Consider the following 18,712-nt stretch of genomic DNA (forward strand, 5'->3'; position numbering starts at 1 on the left):
TTTTTTTTTTTTTTTTTTTTTTTTTTTTTTTTAAATATAAATATTTATATTTATATGAATACATATAAGTTTATTCCTTTTGTTTTCTAATTCATCATGACTGATAAAGGAGATTCGAAGCAAGAAGAGACACAAAAAGATCTAAATTTCTCTATTCAAGATGTTTTAGAGAATAAAGAAAAGAATCAATCTATTCAATCAATGGTCCAGACATTTAAAAATGAAGAAAATCAATCAGCTTCATATAAGAATCTTCCTGCAGAAATACAACATTTATTTACTTTACCAGAACAATCATACGCGTCGACACCTAATGCTCAATCATGGAACAGTTCCAATATAAATAGTAGATCTTCTACCAATACACCAGCAGCTTCTTTTGTCACGCCACCTACTCAAGAACAAAATGCTACTCCTTCACCCTTACTTTCAAATAATATTAATAACAATTCTGCAAATAATGTAAAAAGTTTAAAACCTTCTTTACAACCAAATAATCAATCTCCAATTCAGTCTTCTCCCCAACCAATGACATCTAGTCCTCAAATAACAACTGCAAATACACAACCATCACCAAAGCCAACAGGTGAACAGGACAAGCCTTTTGTTAACTCTCCAAAAACAAATATACAGCCTTTATCTTCACCACAAATGAATGTTCATTCACCACTTATTCATGTACATCCTTCACCGCAAGTCCAAGCTCAAGTTCGTTCTCCTCTAACCTCAGTTCAATCCTCGCCTAAAGCGATAACACCTCAGTCACCTTTTATTCATCCTAATTCTCCTGCTATACAATCCCCTATCAAAAGCCAACAACAAAGTCATCAAAAGCCAATTAGCCAATTGCAGTCTCAGTCACCCACTATACATCAATCTCCAAAACCTATTGCTCCACAGATGACTCCAAAGCTACAACCTCAACAACAAACTCAGCCTTCAATTATTTCTAATAACCCTCAACAACCGACAGGAGGTAAGCATAAAACAGAAAAAAAATACTATATTATTTATTTACTAATCTTTTTTTTTTTTTTTTTTTTTTTTTTTTTTTTTTAAAAATAAGCTTCTCCCATGACTTTATTAGACAATCTTACGTCGCAAATGCCGCCTGAACGTAAAGAGAAATTCATTGATTTGTTCAGACAATTACAAGTAATCAACATGTAAAAAGCTATCAATGCGTGAATTTGTATTAATTATTTTTTTTCCCCATAGAATAACGCAGTTACAGCAAATCAATTTTTAGCCCAAGCAAGGGTATTATTAGATCAACAACAATATCAACAATTAGAAAATTTAAAAAATAAGCCGCCTCCAAGAAATGTAGCAATAAGACCTCCTATTCAACCACAACCAATAATGATACCACCTCAACAGAATATAATTAAACAACCAATAAGTAGTTCTCAAGTTCGTGCTGAAGATGCTCAACGTTCTATGTCTGGCTTGATTTCTCCTCAAGCTAAAAGATCAAAAGTTTCTGATATATCCAGTAATGCTTCTCAAACTTTACCATTATATAGATCAAATATAACACCCTTACAGCAGCAGCAACAGCAGCAGCAGCAGCAACAACAACAGCTGCAACAACAACATTTAATTCAGCAGCATCAACAGATGTTACTTCAACAACAACAACAGCAGCAACAGCAACAGCAACAACAACAACAACAACAACAACAACAACAACAACAGCATCAACAGATGTTACTTCAACAACAACAACAGCAGCAACAGCAGCAGCAACAACAACAACAACAACAACAACAAAAGCAACAGTCACAACCACAGCAGCCAACTCCACCTCCACAACAGCTACAACAGATTCAATTTCAAATAAATGCAGCTGAGCAAACGCCCAATAATAATAGGGCTCCTGAAATCGAGGAGACTTCTACGATAACTCAGGATTTTATGAATACCGAAATGCTTACAGAAATTATATCCAAAATAAGTAAGTATAATGAATATGCAAGTCTAAGTCTACATATAAAAATAAATAAATTAAATAAATATTATAGTTGCAGATACAAAGTTAAAGCTAGATCCAGATGTTGTGACATTAATCGCACTCTCTGTTCAAAAACGTGTTCAACGTCTTGTTGAACATATGATTATTGCATCTAAACATCGTACAGAATCACAAACATTTACTCAACCACCTGTAGATGAAACAGGTCATCATCCTTTCAAGATTGTGGATGTTCATGATATTAAAAAGCAATTATTAGCAGTTGAACGTGTTGAACGAGAAGAAGAAAGGAAACGAAAAGAAGCTATACTGGAGCGTGAAAGAAAAGCACATATGGGAGAGGAAGGTGGAGATACAGGAGATGATGATAGTAGACCCGCAAAGAAAAAGAAAAAGAAAGAGATGGGGCCTGGAGTAACAGCTCGATATATGAGTGATGATGTACGTAATAAAACTACGAATGAGACAGCTTTAATGATTGCTGGTGGTGTTATGAAAAGTTGGATGTTAACTGGCATGAATTCCCCCATTACACCTATTAAAGAGAAGCCAATAACACCATTGCCTTTATCAAGGCAAAATAGCAATTCTCTAAATACAAGTATACATGATAGTACGACCCCAACATCTGATGCAGCTAATACTACTATATCTGGACACAATAATGAAGATCAGCCAAGAGGAAGAGGACGCCCTAGACGAAGAAAATCTGGTAGTGGACCTGATATAATAACAGGGAAAAAATCAAAAGCGTTCTTAAGCGGTAGAATTGGACATGATGGAGGATTATTTTTACCACCTTCAACCATTGGTCGTCCACATTTAGGTGAACATTCAACAAGAAAAGTTACGATAAGAGACGCTTTATATGTGCTAGAAGATGAATATGAAAATAACTTAGATTGTGCTCGTCGTACATTATTAAGAGCATATACGAATTACTTGAAATAAAATAAAAAAATAAAAAAATATCCTGTATATGTTTCGTTTATTATTATGTACATTATTTTTACTGCTCCATTTGTTTGCGCACTGATTTCAAAAAATCTATAACAATCTCTTCATTCATGACAGCTGGTATATTGACGTCTTTAGGTACTTCTTCAGGTTTAAGCTGATGACGTCTCTTTGCATTTAATGCTGCTTTTCTAGCTCGAATCTTTTCTGCATTTTCAGATAACATTTGTTTTCGTTTAGTTGATGCACTCGCAGTTGACTTGCGGGCATTCTCTGTTTCTTCTCTTAACTTTTTCAATTTCTCCATTTGTTCCTGACGTTCTTCTTCGTCTTTAGAAAATTGATAAAAACCAACACCTTTTGTTCTAATTTCACGATCAGCTTCATAATGATTCATATCACTTCGATCTGCTGCTTCATAGTTAGGTCTATATGCAGCATAAGCAGTATTTATTTCTTCTTCTTCTTCTTCTGAATCCTCATTATATGATAATTCTGCAAGTTTAGGAAGCTGACTGCGGCGTACAATGCGATTACGTCCAAATTCATCTTCATATTCAACCCATGGATCATCATCCTTTTCATTCATAATACGTCTTTTTTTTCTACTTGATTCCTTTTTCGTTTGCTCTAACTCACGCTAATAGTGGAAAAAAAATAATGTAGTAATGTCAACTTCCTACACGTAATTTGCTTTCTTTATATACATATACATATTTATATACCTCTTGAAAATATTTACGATCAAAATCGATGAGTGGCATTTTTTCATCATCTTCCTCATCCACTATCAATTGTCCTGTTCGCATGGCTTCATACATCTTTGCCTTTTTCTCTAATTGTCGTCTACTCTTCATCAATATGTCTCCCTCTACAGCTGGTAAATCCTTTTGTTCATCTCTTTTGTTTCTATCTTGTACACCTTTATTTTGCTTTGACCAAATCGTCGGTTTTGCTTTAGGTTTTTGTGCTTGAACTTGCTTTCCTAAAGTCGATCGATTCTTTTCAAATTGCTCAATGTGTTGTGCAAGTTCTGCTTTTAAATCCACAGCTGTTGTCGCACTGACATTATTAATGACTTTACTTTTGTTCATTACTTTAAAATATTAACAATTTAAATTATAGAAAAAATAAAAAAATAAAAAATAATAAAAAGTAAAAAATAATAAAAAGTAAAAATATATTCTTTATTTTAATTTTTTTTTTTTTTTTTTTTTTTTTTTTTTTTTTTTTTTTTTTTTTTAAAAAAAAAAAAAACTTTTTATTATTATACATACAAACACCTTCATCGTCGTTTGTCTTTGTATGAGGCACCACGATCTTTATCGCGACGGCTATGATCATCCTGATGGTGCCCCACCGAAGAGGAACGACGATGGTTATGACTGTTTCTGCGCTCACCGTCAGTGGTAGTTGTCAAGCTATCTTTTCGAGTGCTGTTGCGACGATGGCTTGACGAACTACCACCGTGACGGGAGGCAGAAGGCGAATGGTGACGACGACGAGAGGGTGAGGGTGTTCGTCGACGTGATAGGGAAGCAGGGGAGTCTGAACGGCGATGTCCACCAGATGCTCGACGAGACGGGGAAGAGGATCGACGACGTCTCGAGGAAGATGGTGAAGGAGAACGACGGCGAGAACGAGATCTACGTCGAGAGGGAGAGCGGCGACGAGAAGAAGAAGGAGAACGGCGACGAGAGGTAGAACTTCGACGGTCATGTTTCCCATGAAGACTTGATTGCTGCCCTAATGCGGCTACTATTTTGGTATATACATTAATCAAGTCTTCATAAGATACATTATTTGCCGGCCAGAACTTCGTAGTGTAGAGCCAAAGGCTACGCTTCGTTTTATCATCTGTAGCCTTACGATCAATATGTTTGCCAATATCTAACATACATTCACGAATTAAATGTGCCTTTTCAGCACCCTCCAACTTGGCTGAGCCATCCCTAAGCTTCAATAACAAGTGCTTCACAGGTTTCATCGTTGAGGCAATCACATCCTCATTAAGGCCGTTGCTTTTAACCCGTTTTGTTGAAGGACAAGGAGTATTATCTGAGGGACGCTCTTTACGTTTTTGTGGTGATCCACCGCCATTCACTGCTTTTGTGAATGATGAAGTATCATTATTTATTTGAGCTTTTTGTTGCTGCTGCTGCTGCTGCTGTTGTTGTTGTTGTTGTAATTGTTGTCTAGCACGAGGGCTATTCTTCATTTTTGAACTAGTTGCTTTTACAGAATTGCGATCATTTACCTCATTTTTTAAACGATCTTCTTCAGCTAATATCTTCATTAACTGTTCAGCTCGTCTCACTAAATGAATAGCTTTTGGAGATTTTTTTTCATCATCACCAGTATTTACAAAAAACTTATCTGAAAGTCCAAGAAGCTGATCTGTTTGCATTGCCGACCAAGAACCAAAGCCATGATCATGGACACCGACCAGCAGCATCGCATCTTCTTTAGGTCCCCAGGCACAAGACCAGCCTTGTACACGTTTTGCACCAACAGAAAGACGGAACTTGTATTTATCCGTAGTTTCTTTTAAACGACGAGCCAACACCTTCATATCATGATGACGTTGGAATACTTGACCCGCATTCACACTTTGTATATCATGCCAAGTAAACAAGATAGCCTTTTGTTTTGTATGACGAAGGTCACGTAAGAGTATTGAATCATCCACATCATCCCCTTCTCTAACAGAATTATTAGCAATAGCTTGCTTAAATACCTCTGATTTACATTCTTCTAATAGATTAGTGTACATTCCTAAAACTAACTTCTTATTCTTTATAGCAAGATCAGAATCTTTTACTGCTTCTTCATAACGTGTTCCCAGATCACCATATTTTAATACTGCACGGACAATAGCACGACGATCACGTTCAGAGAGTTCATCTGGCTTAGTGCTGTTACCATTACCATTACCATTACCATTTCTTTTATTACTACGACTTGAGCTACCACCAGATAAGTTTTTATGACGTTTAGTAACCGGAGCATCTTCATCATCTAGATCATCCTCATCATTTTCAGTATAATGAATACGTCCCTTCTTCTGAGCACGCGCTAATAAAGCGGCTTGATCTTCCTTTTGCTGCTCTTCTTCAATCTTTGCTCTTTCAGAGGCAGGAATAATTTCATCCCAACTTAAATCAGCAGCTGTTCCTTCATAATCAGTTACCTTGAATTGTGATAAAAAGTCTTCAGAACCTAAAGCACTATCTTCACCTTCAAGGGTCTCTGTTTGTTCAGCACGGGCTAAGATGTCATCTAAATCAATGTCTTTCATCGGCTCTGCTTTTTCAGTAGATTCAAACATGTTCTTAGCACCAAACTTAAGTACTGCAGACATCTCTGCACGATTAAATGGAATATCACGATTTTTCCCAGAGGAAGTAGTCAGACCAATAGGCTGCTGTTGATCTGCCGACAATAAAGAATGACCGGATGTATCCATTTGCTTGATAATACAATATTCAAGCACCATCTTTCGTTTAGCTCGTTCAATAATATCTTCCTCCATAGTACCTTTTGTTACAAAACGATACACATTGACAGATTTGGTCTGCCCAATACGATGAGCACGAGACATGGCTTGTAAGTCATTTTGTGGATTCCAATCAGAATCAAAGATAATTACAGTGTCAGCTGTGACCAAGTTAATACCCATACCACCAGCACGAGTAGATAATAAAAAAACGAAATCAGGACTATTAGGAGCATTAAAATGCTCAATAGCTCTATTACGATCTTCAGGTTTCATAGAACCATCAAGACGTTGAAATGGATGGCCACGTAAGGCCATATAATCAGATAAAATATCAAGCATCATGACCAGCTGAGAGAAAATAAGGACACGATGACCATCTGATTTGAGACGAGTTAATAGTTTATCAAGCAATACCATCTTGCCACTATTTTCAATTAAACCCTTCAATTGAGTAATACGACTTGGTGAAGGCTTTTCAGCATCAGGGAAGAGGAAAGGATGATTACTTGCCTTTTTGAGCTCAATAGCAATGTTGAGCCATTGTTTCTTGTTATCAGTGCCAGATGAGAGAAACTCAAAATTTTTAGCAAGAATATGTTTATAATACGTCTTTTGAAGTTCACTCATCTCTACACGTAAGATACGTTCAGTCTTATTGGGTAAGGATTTCTCTACATCCTTTTTCAAACGACGCAACATAAGGCTTTTAATGCGTTCATGTAAGGCCTTGATTTTTTCTTCTTGATTTATATCCTCCACATTAAGGTCAAAGTTATATTCGCTCAAGTCCATATTAGGCATCAAAAAACGGATAAGAGCTAAAAGCTCCTTTACATTGTTTTGTAAAGGAGTGCCAGTAATCAAGAGACGATTCACAGTTTGAAAACCAGACAAGGCTTCATATAATTGAGAATCAGCGTTCTTTAAACGATGTGCTTCATCTACAGCCAAATATTGCCAGCGGAAGCCACCAAGCACATCTTTATCTTTAAGGACAATCTCGTAAGTAGTAATAAGGACATTAAACTTTAAACGCTTCGTTTTGTCTAAATAAAATTCATTCTCACGAATGAACTCTCTCGAACGACGATTACCAAGATAGCAAATAACATTCATTTGAGGGGCCCATTGTTTAAATTCGTGTAACCAGTTCTCAGAGGTTGATAATGGTACGACAATTAAGAAGGGGCCATACAAATTTAAGTGATTATATAAGGTATTAAGGAAACTGATCGTCTGTACTGTCTTGCCAAGACCCATTTCATCAGCCAAAATACCGTTTTGATCTCTACACCAGAGCCAGTACATCCAGTTTACACCATGCAATTGGTAATCACGAAGCTCACCACCGGTAATAAATGACGGCTGAGATTTAAAGGCAGCAAAGGTAGGTCGATTATTCCTTTGATATGAAGTAGAACGATGAGGAATAAGCGTATTTTGTTCACGATTCAAATAATCATCAATTTCAGCCTGATGATCAGCAGAAATAGCCTCTGAAAGTTCCCAAGTGCATTCATCGTAATGAAGACGTTTCCATTTTACAAAATATTCAACATCAGGAGGAGTACCTCGAGCGGCAATGACACGATCTACTGTACGCCAAGCTTGAATTTCATCACGACGTCTTGAGATATTAATATCTTGTTGTTCAATTTCTTCTTTTGTAGTCTCACTATGAGAACGGAAGCTTTGTTCAGCAATAATTTGGTTTCGGATATAGTTCTCCAGTTTACGGAAACCTTTGAATGATTTTAAATATTCATGTGTATCCCAGGTATCATGCAAGTGTGACCAATTTTTCCACTTGATTAAAAATTCTAAATTCTTTTCAGGCTTATCAGGTCCTTCTTCTGCAACAAATAAACAAAACAAATCAAGTAAAATAATGAATCAATGCAATAAAAAAAATAAAAAGAGAGAGAGAGAGAGAAACACGTAGCATTAATAAAATAAACAAGTTAATTATTTGATCCTTAATAAATCTTACCAAATCCTTCTTTTCTACGATGATCAAGAACAGCCTCAATGATTTCTTCTTCTTCTTCATTATCTTCAGCACCAACGGCAGGGGTATATGGGTTATAATCTTCTTCATCTTCAGATAAACCCCAAAGTTGAGGGTTATCTTCATTATAGTTAGTTACTTTACGTGTACGTGTAGAATGCCTTGCAAAATCACTTGGTGAAAGTGCGCCTATAAAATAAAATAAAATAATATTTAAAAGGAAAATAGAATATAAATTTTGATTGGCTTTTGTGTAATTTTTTTTTCTTTCTTTTAAGGGGCTTTTACCAGTAAATTTAGCTTTGTTTCTATTACGATTCTTTCGTTTTGACTTGGATTTACGGGTTGAACCCCACTCTTCGTCTGAGGTATCATTTTTATCAAAGTTTTCATTTTCATCAATCGATTCTTCTTCATATGGAACTATAAATTTACAATACAATATGAGCATCCTCTTCTTTTTTTAAGAAAAAAAAAAAGAAAAAAAAAAGAAGGCATATTGAACTAACCATCTTTCTTTTTTGTCTTGAATTCTTTAGTTCATAAGTAGAGGAAGATGAACTTCTATTTCTTCTAAGCCGTCTCCTTGTAGAAGTAGATTGATTATAGTCATCATCAGAACTATCATCAGGTTCTTCATCAGAAGTAAATGTTAACTCTTCAGTATCAATCATAGGCTATATGTATTACATAAACAGGCTATTAATATAGATTTGTATATTTTTTTTCTGCTTACAAAAAAAAAATAGTCATGAAAAAATAAATGATTGGTTATATACACATACTGTAGTATTGGACTTGGGTTTATTTCTTCTTGAACGACGTAAGCAATATAGTTCAGGGTCAAGATAAGTATCATCATCGTCAGTATTAGTATTATTATTTGCATCACTAAGCTCTTCTCTTGAGGATTGATAAGGAGAAGGAGAACTTTGAAGTGAAAGTGCATCTTCATCATCAGTAGCTTCTTGTTGAGGTTGATCTTGTTGATCTGAAAAAATGGAGAGAGATGAGGCTGATGATTCTGATCGTTTGTCACTGCTTAAGATTACATGATCTGAATAATCAGATTCATATTCTGTATCAGTAAAAATGTTGTTTCCAAAGAAGCTCATAGTTTGGTAATATATGTAATAAATTAAAGTAAAATATGTAGCTATTTTATATAGTATGTATAAGGGTTATTGACGTTCTAAAGAAAGAAAAAAAATAAGTTGAGTATTTTGAATGAAACGCGTATTTTTTTTTTTTTTGTTTTTGTTACCTGTGAATATATTTCTTTTAATAAAAAACTATAGTAAAAGCGATTAAATCAACTAAAGTTTTTTTTTTTTTTTTTTTTTTTTTTTTTTTTTTTTTTTTTCATATGGAGACCAAGATGGCTCGGATGTTTATTAGTGAAATATGAGAAAGTCACATTAAAGTTTTTGATATGCTTTTAAAAATTTTGAATTTTTTTTTTTTTTTTTTTTTTTTTTTTTTTTTAAGTTTAAGTGGTAATAAAATATAAGTTGTATCAAGGGACGAAAGACCGAGATATACGACTAAATGAGGGAACAACGAGGTAGAGTTTAAATCGAAAAATGAGGAATTGGAAACGGAGACTTACCTGCCGTTAACAACTGTTCACGGAACGAAGTTAGTAAAAGGGATCGAGCAACAGATACCACTGTTATTGTAACAAAAGGTTGCTCATGGAAGATAAAATTAAAATGAGAACGCCAGATGGCAAGGAGTGTGTGGCCAATACAGACGGAAGCTGGGAGGAAGTTATCATCTCTGGAATCAGGGAATTTCAAAGCGAAAATAGCCGTTGTTAATAGTTCTACAGAGAAAGGAGCAGTAAAGAAAGAAGGCCATAATTCCTGCCAAACCATAAGCTTTAAAGGACAGGCAAAAAGAAAATGAGAGCTGTTTTCAATCACAGAGAGTGAGCAGATGGAACAGTACGAGGATGATACCGAGAACGGGATAAACCTATTCAAAACCGCCCGACAGGGCAGTTTGTCATGTAGTATTCGATACCATACATTGCGAGAAAGATGTAGTACAGGAAACCGCCAAAAAGATGACCATTTCGTTGGTCTAAGGGTTGCAGATCGATTATCAGAATCGGGGGAACAATCCATGCGGAAATTCTTAGCCGAAATATCCTTTCCTTGGCACGTTAGAACACAGGAATCAAAAAACGGTTGCATGTCGATAATGTCATAATTAACTGGGGAGTACGAAGAGATACCTAAGTGAGCAAAGCGAGCTTCAATGCACGTACGTATAAAAAAAGGAGCCAGCTGGATGTGATTGTTTTGGACATCTTTCAAAAACTTCCTAACTAAGCGAAGGCGATGCAAAATTTCTCTGTTAGTAAGTGGCCTAATAGTACGAGAGGTAGGTTCAATCATATACACATTACACACGGAGAGTTTAAGAATTGATTTGCGAATAGGTTTCGTAGGCTGGTGAATCACAATGTTATCAATGGAAAGTTGCATCGATGTCTCCGGATTGATAACTACAGTGGAAAAGTCCTTAGGTAAAATATCCATCGCATGAAAAAGGAGGTATAGGGGGCTATCGCTATGGGAAACCAAAGGGGGACGAAGAGATGGAAACAAGAAACAAAGACGATAGTCCGTCACCAAAGTATTATTAGGAACCAAACCCGAGATGGTCTCAAGAGAGTACATCAGATAGTCCGCCAATAATGGAAGCACAATAGATTTACAGAGGTTGGGATTGGACCAAAATTCGTGTGAGAGATTAGACCGTCGAATTAAAGGAAGAAGCCAACGAAGTTGTAAGGAAGCTTGTTGTATAAAAGGATCCAGTAAACCAAGCCCACCATTCTTTCGAGATAAGGTCATAGATTTAAAACTAATACGAGGAAAACATCGGATACTGACAAATCCCGAAACTAGAGAAACAACAGAGGAAAGGAAATGCTTAGGCACTGAGACAACCCGTAGAATATACCATAATTTGGAAAGTATCAAATTATTAGCGATGGTCACTCGGCCACGGAAAGAAAGAGATCGATGATTATGTATATTGCATGCTGCTTCAATTTTGGTTAAAAGAGTCTGAAGAAAGGAATCTCGTTGAAGTGGTGAATGGAAGATAGGATATCCAAGGTAAATAATAGAATTTGGCGAATTAACATCATGCCATACAGAAATATTGTTCTGAGCCAGAGGAGCACGCCAAATACGATTATAGATAGAGCTTTTACCAGATAATGCAAAGGCCTCTGTCTTGTGATAATTGATACGAGCATTGGATGCAGCAGAATATGTGTGGAGATGCCGATTTAAGATATTAAGATCAGTAGGAGAATTTAAAAAGCAAGCAATATCATCTGCATAAGCAAGTAATTTAACGCGATGTTGGATAGTTGTGGGAGCCGATAAGGACGTTGGTAAATTGTACCCAATAAAAGTAGGGTCGTCGAGGATTCGACGGAGTAATGGTTCAAATGCCAGGTTGAAGAGGACGGGAGATAGAGGATCGCCTTGTCGTAATCCACGCAATTGAGGCACATGCTCAGAGAAAAAACCGTTAATGTTAATTTGTAAGTTAGTGCCAAAAAACAAGTTGGTGATACATTTAATTATTCCAATAGGGAAGCCGAAATGTTGTAAAACACGCGTTAAATAAACCGGATGTACTCGATCATAGGCTTTTTCCTGATCCAGCAACAGGCCAATTGCCTCAGAATCGGAGAAGCGTGCATGAGACAAGACCAGCTCCATCATTAAACCATTGTCAGCAATGAACCGGTCATGGAGAAATCCAGATTGAAGTGGAGTTATCAATTTATTAGCACACACAACTATTCGAGCATTAAGTAAGCGAGTAAATACTTTAGCATCGGTGTTGATAAGAGATAGCGGCCTCCAGTTTTTTAAATCACTCAGGTCACCTTTTTTGGGCAGTAATGAGACACACGTTTGAAGCCAAGAGTCTGGGAATACACCATGTGAAAGAGCATCATTATATACTTGGAAAACAATAGTACGGCAGTCAGGATGCAAAAACACCAAACGAAGAATTTCATAAGGGATCCCATCCTTACCAGGACTACTTTGTTTCGAGCAGCATTTAATACCATGCAACAATTCATCCCAGGTAAACGAACTAGCTAACCAGTATTGATCTGAGGTTGGGAGAGATAGAGACGATGGGAGTGAACCGAGTAAATGGCATCATTATCCATAGGATTAGGAGAATAAAGATCAACATAAAAGGATTGAGCTGCATTAAGCATATCAGAGCGTGTAGTACACAAGACAGAGGATCTAGGGTGCCAAATAGCCTTAAATAAAGTTTTTTGTTATCGTTGAGCTACCGTCCTTTTGAGGTAGCCAGCTGACAATTCACCTTTTTCCCGCCATTGAAGGCCGGAGCACAGAGCTAGAGTATCAACACGATGCTGTTGGATCGAGGCTAATTGATGTTCAACAACACTTAATTGAGGGGATAATGAGGCTTGTCTAGTAGGTTCACGTAAAAGTTGTTTACGGAGAACAGGACGCTTAGTTTGTAAAACATCTTCGGCTGTCGAAAGAGAATAAGCTTTTTTACGTGAATAATTTTTTGATACCTTTTTCACCGTTGCTTTTATTGTATCCCATTTATATTGTGCACTCAGACTGAAAGGAAAATTTGCGATAGCTTTTGAAATGGCAGATGCGAGGGTACGACGAAAAGTTTTGGAAGAAGCTAATCGAGGATGAGCACGCCATAGTCCTTTTCCAGTTTAATATGATGGAGCGAACGAATTATTTGACGGAAGGGGAGGCTCCAATTGAAGTGTAAGAGACAGGAGCATGTGATCGGACCAGGCAGGTTGGATGTATAACGTCGTCGTCGGAAGACAGGAACGAGATAGATCATGGCTAACAAAAATATAATCAATACATGAGCTGGAGGAGCCACGGTGAAAAGTAGTCTGATGAAATTGATCAGTAGCCAGAATTGAATCTGTATAATATTTATCCAAATAATTTAACCATGGTGAAGGAGCGTTCAAAAAGTTATGGGAGGAAATATTAGCGTTATACGAGTAATTAAAATCTCGAAAAACAATGTGACAAGAAGGTATAGTCCTAAAAGTATTGTTAGGATTGAGCAGGATTGGGTCTAAGTACGACTGTCGTTGATTGTAATCAGCAGGAGCGTATAAGACCGTAACAAAAAGAGAATCGAGAAGTGTCTGCGTGTGAGTGATTTTGACTGTCAATATTCGTTGGTCATTATCCCACATTGGGTCAGACAAGTTAAGGAGAGGTGATAGACACACCAAGCCACAATATTGAGACCAATAACTACTTATTGCTGGAAATTGGTTGTGAAACAAGTCACCAATATCAGACGAGGATGCATGAGTTTCTTGTAAAGCTAAGATGTCAAAGAGCAAAGTGCGTAAATATCGAATGAATTGACTACTGATGGAAGGGTCAGCAGTTTTTCGTAGTCCTCGGCAATTGAGAGTGCCGATTTTCAGGGTTAGGAGATAAGAATTGAGTTTGAGTATTAAGCGCCGGGGAGGAATCGCTTAAGTTATAGGAAGTTGTAGATTGATTATTCATAATGTAATAATGGTATAAGTATAGATTCAGTAAAAGGAAAGACGTTGAGTAAGTAAAAGCAAGCAGTAGAGGGAAGTATGTATAGAGGAAAGGGATTAATCTTCCTCCATAGCATTGGAATCACCCAAAATGTTCGATTCTACTCTAGAAGTATTCACAGGATTGATGGCAATCAAATTCTCGTTAAGATCAATATTGTGACTATCTTGATTCTTTTTGTTAAGTGGGCACTTTTTACTGTTCGTTTTCTGATGGTCAGTACCGCCACATTTACAACGCTTCTCATTAGGAAGATTTGTCAAATAATCCGCCAGTGTGAAAGTTGTACCTGCCTTTGACCGAGTAGGTCGAGGATTGAGTTTAGGAGAGTTTATCTCAGGGGCAGCGTTCTCTGGTTGTTGAGCGAAAAGAGGTAAAACAGGATCATCCTCAATAGTAGGACTAGCTGGTGGGCTTGTTGCACCAATGGAAGAAACGATGAGAGGAACATCGTCAACGGATTCTAAGTTTTCAGAATCAGGACAGGGAGGAGATTGAGCTTCGGAGGATGCATGAGGAACTATGTGTGATATTTCTTTTAAAATATCAAATAAAAAATATTAGAAAATAAAGAATAATATTAAGACAAAAAGAGTCAACAAGACCGAACAATAGTTCTAAAGTCAATTATCTTATTTATGAATTTAAATTGATGGGGTATTTATAAGAATTGTTAAAGAGGTCTGAGGATAGGATGTGAATCAGAAAAGTGTTAGTTACGACCGAATAAGGAATATTGTTGACAATGAAGTGTTAGTGATTTTAATATTATTAGATGGAGCGGATCAAGAGAGTTTTTCAGGGGAATCTAGATAGAATTCCTTGATCCGCTTGTTTAACCATGAAATATGACATTATAAGTCAGCTCATGACAAACTACTCACAAAAAGTACGGCCTACTAAGGTGAGTTAAATGAAGTAAAATCGAAAATGGAATGAAGGTTAAATTCCGCTTCATCAAGAAAGACACAACTTGTTTCGAAATCCATATCCTTGTCTGCTTAAAACTCTTCCACACGTTCTTTTCGTTGCTTGATTGTCTCCTCTGCATTTCGTTTGGCTGGGATTTTTTCCAGTCTCTTCATTGACAAAGTGCAATTGGCCTTCATATGTCTTTGCAGAGCAGACTTGTTAATGTTCAAAGATTCAAATGTTCTCTGAAGCTCTTCTCTAACATGTTCTATGGTAGCTGTAGAAAAGTTTCAATGTAACTTATAATAAAGTCGGTATGCTCTTGCTTTAACGGAGATACAGTGCCCACAGCTGGTCCCGCCTTTTTACGAATAACACTTCCATTTAATATCCACTGTTTTCTAAACCTATAAGCTGAAGTTTTAGATATACCAAACTGGTTTGTTGCAACAGTGGTGCTAATTCCATTACTCAACAAGTTGAGAAAGTCCTCAATTTGACATGAGGCTGACATAAATACTAGTTGTTCCTTCCTCCTCCTCGATACTTAAATCAGACATATGGATATCATCGATAGACATTACGTATATGGTGTAATAATACTTTTATAAAAAAACTAAAAACCAAAAAAAAAGCAATCATGGCTGTGTAGCCTTATTGTAAGAGTAACAGAAGGAGATACATGTATATAATTGTTCCATTTTGGGATGAGCATAACACGTTTCAGAAATTTATTTATTTTCACCTGGTCGTATAGGAACACTGTAGTTTTGAATTAATTGCAAATCGCGTCTTTTTCTCATGAATTTACCCCAAGAAGTAATTTTACGTGTTATTGACAAATTTTTAAATGTAAAAGACAGTATTAATTTTGTTACTTGTAAAAAAACAATATGGTCAATAGCTATACTTCCTCGTCGTAAAGCACTCGTCCTTAAAAACCATTCCGATGTCATTCAAATCAGAAGAGCCAAAGAAATCATAATTGAAAACAGGTACTATCATCCTGATTTCATCAAGCATGTTTTAAAGTATGCCATCAACTTGAATCATATCAAATTCGAAAAAGCCAATTATAAAATTGCCTTTATTCAGTTGTTTATGGTGATTAATCAAAAATGCAAGTTGACAGTTCCAGCAACAGATCTGAATTTATTCCAAGTTGTTGTTAAGGATAATTGTAACGAATACATTGACATCGATACAGTTAATCATGGTGGCAAGAGTGTAAAAAGAATAAAAACTCCCGAGATGGTAGAGAAAGATGTCTAAGAATATAAGCAGAATCAAAAGAAGAAATACTTTGAACAAACAGAAAAGGGTATTAACATCATGAAAGACAATTTGAGTGATATTCTTCTCAATCACCATAACAATCAATTGTTTGATACAGAACAATATTCTATTTATAACAATTTACATCAAACAAACGTGGTGTTAATGACAGTATGTACTGATATAACTGAACAGCAAGCGGACGAATTGATAAAAGATCTATGCCCCAGATTTATTGAATTCGTTGTAGTATTAGATGGTTACTGGTTCTTTTGTACAAGTTTCTGTACATTCATTCTCAATCTGTTGATGATTGTGCCGATTCATCTCGGGTGAATGCCCAAAACGAAGCTGTATTTTGTATCTGTAAAAAGACAAGGTTTGGACTTGATTTTTTTGAGTTGACTGTCCGATTCAGTAACGTTGAATTGCTTGCCACCTCCGGCTTTTATGGTCCTATTGAAGGCCACACCATCACCCCGTTTTTTGGGTCCTCGATTCAAAAATTACCAACATCAATCACAGGTGCATATAATACTGTTGCCTCAAAAGAGGTATTTATACCAACAACAGCAAAAGCATTCACAAAAGATGTAAGACTTTTAAATCAATACATCAAGACACATTCTGCAAGACAATGGATGTTCCTTAGCAAGAAGTTTAAGTCAAAAGGATATATTCCCCATCATCCACTTTCATTTCTTGTAGAAAATATCGTACAAAGAGGAGCTTCTTTGTTGTTAAGAGCTTTTACGTATAAAATTCTACCTCAAGAAGAAATTGCTGAAGTAGATTCCAGATTTAAAAATTCTGTTACCAAACTGACAGCATCAGGCAAACTAGTAAAGAAATATATTACGGAACTAAATAGCAAGGATCAGCTCATAATCCGTGAATATGATTATGTACAATTAAAAAAAGACATGTTGTACATTTATGAAAACATACTTGCTGGAGCCATTAAAAAACAGAAACAGAACATTGGCATTAAAAGTTGAACTAGAATATAATTTATTAAACGAAAAATAATAAAGTACATATTATTTATTTAAACTAAAAAAATTGAACTTCTCCTAGTTCTCAAAGTAATGCCAAGTACTTTAATTAACAGAGTCAACCACGAGAAGGTGGAAGTTCATCTGACTCCAAAAAAAAACAGCCCCCAGATCTCTACCAACAAAAAGATGTTGGGTGGTATTCGTCATTCAACGTATTGTAAAAGCAACTGTGGTAAGCCACTTGAACTCATATACAGGGGTGTGAACAACCTGTATCAATCCACTTTTGCAAGAAAACTTCAAGACCACATTATCATGCTCAGACTGCGGCCGTCTGGCCTAATACGGACGTTACCCCGTAGTAAAATAACGCACTGTGTAAAAGTCCTCTTCCGCAGCAAAGAAGAAAAAGAGATTTTTTTTTTCTTTAGGTATCTTTTATACTCCGTATAATACGCCAAAAAAAAGAAGTCCCAAAATTAATTTTATTTAAAGTCCTTAAAATGTCATGATGAGTAGGGGAAAAGACTATCCCAAAATTAATTTAAAGTTAGTGTCAATAATTATAAAATCTTGTCCCAATAATTTTCAAATTTAGTCCCAATAACTGTGGGAAAACCAGTACCGTCACCGCTTCTTTCTATTATTAATCTTGCCATGTGCTGCTCAAGGTGATTAATCTAAGGTGAGCAAGAACATGCAAGAAAATATGTTATGATAATGTGATGGATAGGTGCCCATTAATATCAAAAATATATATCAATGAATCCTCAGCACATCTTTCCTTTTTCAAAATCTGCTTTAGAATGTGAATATTTTGCATTTTATATGAATACGACATCTTTTTCTAATGGTTATGCGACACTTTTTACTTAAAAAGTGCAGTACTCTTTATTTTTTTGATGTGTCATTATTTTTTCGAAATGTGCGACATCATTTTGACAAGCACTGTATACAAGGGAATTTCTTTTTATGAAAGCAAATATTAAAAAATAAAAAGAAGCCTTTTATATAAAGATATGATAATTTAACTTGTTTTCTTCTTTACTACAATACTTTAAAAAAGGAAAATAAAAGAAGAAGATGTCTAAAAAAAAAATAATAATAATTATTGTCATTGGCAAATATTTATTTAAACTTCAGTAACCAAAAAGTTTTTGATTCGATTTAGAAATTATGTTAAAGAAGATAAAAGGCTTTGTAAAGAACTCCATCTTTCTTGTCTCCTTCATCAATAGCTGAAAGTTCTCTTATTAAGCATCTTAATTACTGAAACACTTTGTTGTGATAATGAATGATGATTGGTTTTTTACATCTCAACTATATCGTTCACTACTAAAATCTTTCTTTCTCTCCCGTTAAATACCTGTATTTTGCAATGATAACTTTTATATTATCTGTCTAAATAGGAGGAACGTTGATAGTTGACTTTACTACAAAAAAGTAATTAATAACTAGTCT

The 18,712-nt window shown here is 35.8% G+C and overlaps 5 protein-coding genes across 5 annotated transcripts; 3 read left to right on the top strand and 2 right to left on the bottom strand.

The window, feature by feature from the left end:
- The first annotated feature begins 23 nt into the window (after nucleotides 1-23).
- Nucleotides 24-1,266, top strand: BX663DRAFT_326080 (uncharacterized protein). The gene is made up of 2 exons (XM_051522110.1): nucleotides 24-976; nucleotides 1,067-1,266. The coding sequence occupies exons 1-2, from the start codon at nucleotides 97-99 to the stop codon at nucleotides 1,168-1,170; spliced, it is 984 nt and encodes a 327-aa protein (XP_051384703.1). The 5' UTR covers nucleotides 24-96; the 3' UTR covers nucleotides 1,171-1,266.
- A 375-nt stretch (nucleotides 1,267-1,641) lies between these two features.
- On the top strand, nucleotides 1,642-2,944 carry BX663DRAFT_503280 (uncharacterized protein). Its single transcript, XM_051526747.1, has one exon. It carries the CDS (start codon nucleotides 2,114-2,116, stop codon nucleotides 2,924-2,926), a length of 813 nt encoding a protein of 270 aa, XP_051384704.1. The 5' UTR covers nucleotides 1,642-2,113; the 3' UTR covers nucleotides 2,927-2,944.
- On the bottom strand, nucleotides 2,857-4,080 carry BX663DRAFT_503282 (uncharacterized protein). The gene is made up of 2 exons (XM_051526748.1): nucleotides 3,658-4,080; nucleotides 2,857-3,572 (listed from the first exon to the last, which is right to left on the bottom strand). The coding sequence occupies exons 1-2, from the start codon at nucleotides 4,024-4,026 to the stop codon at nucleotides 2,985-2,987; spliced, it is 957 nt and encodes a 318-aa protein (XP_051384705.1). The 5' UTR covers nucleotides 4,027-4,080; the 3' UTR covers nucleotides 2,857-2,984.
- An 87-nt stretch (nucleotides 4,081-4,167) lies between these two features.
- On the bottom strand, nucleotides 4,168-9,732 carry BX663DRAFT_503284 (SNF2 family N-terminal domain-containing protein). Its single transcript, XM_051526749.1, has 6 exons — nucleotides 9,704-9,732; nucleotides 9,225-9,631; nucleotides 8,945-9,116; nucleotides 8,728-8,862; nucleotides 8,422-8,628; nucleotides 4,168-8,284 (listed from the first exon to the last, which is right to left on the bottom strand). The coding sequence occupies exons 2-6, from the start codon at nucleotides 9,552-9,554 to the stop codon at nucleotides 4,218-4,220; spliced, it is 4,911 nt and encodes a 1,636-aa protein (XP_051384706.1). The 5' UTR covers nucleotides 9,555-9,631; nucleotides 9,704-9,732; the 3' UTR covers nucleotides 4,168-4,217.
- Nucleotides 9,733-15,779: 6,047 nt separating this feature from the next.
- On the top strand, nucleotides 15,780-17,251 carry BX663DRAFT_550363 (uncharacterized protein; the record flags this gene model as incomplete). The annotated part of the gene is made up of 3 exons (XM_051531211.1): nucleotides 15,780-16,232; nucleotides 16,299-16,424; nucleotides 16,535-17,251. The coding sequence occupies 3 exons, from the start codon at nucleotides 15,780-15,782 to the stop codon at nucleotides 17,249-17,251; spliced, it is 1,296 nt and encodes a 431-aa protein (XP_051384707.1).
- Nucleotides 17,252-18,712: the final 1,461 nt, after the last annotated feature.

This window comes from Cokeromyces recurvatus (genome assembly GCF_025118155.1).
Source record: "Cokeromyces recurvatus strain NRRL 2243 chromosome Unknown BX663scaffold_7, whole genome shotgun sequence".
Lineage (NCBI taxonomy): Eukaryota > Fungi > Mucoromycota > Mucoromycetes > Mucorales > Mucoraceae > Cokeromyces > Cokeromyces recurvatus.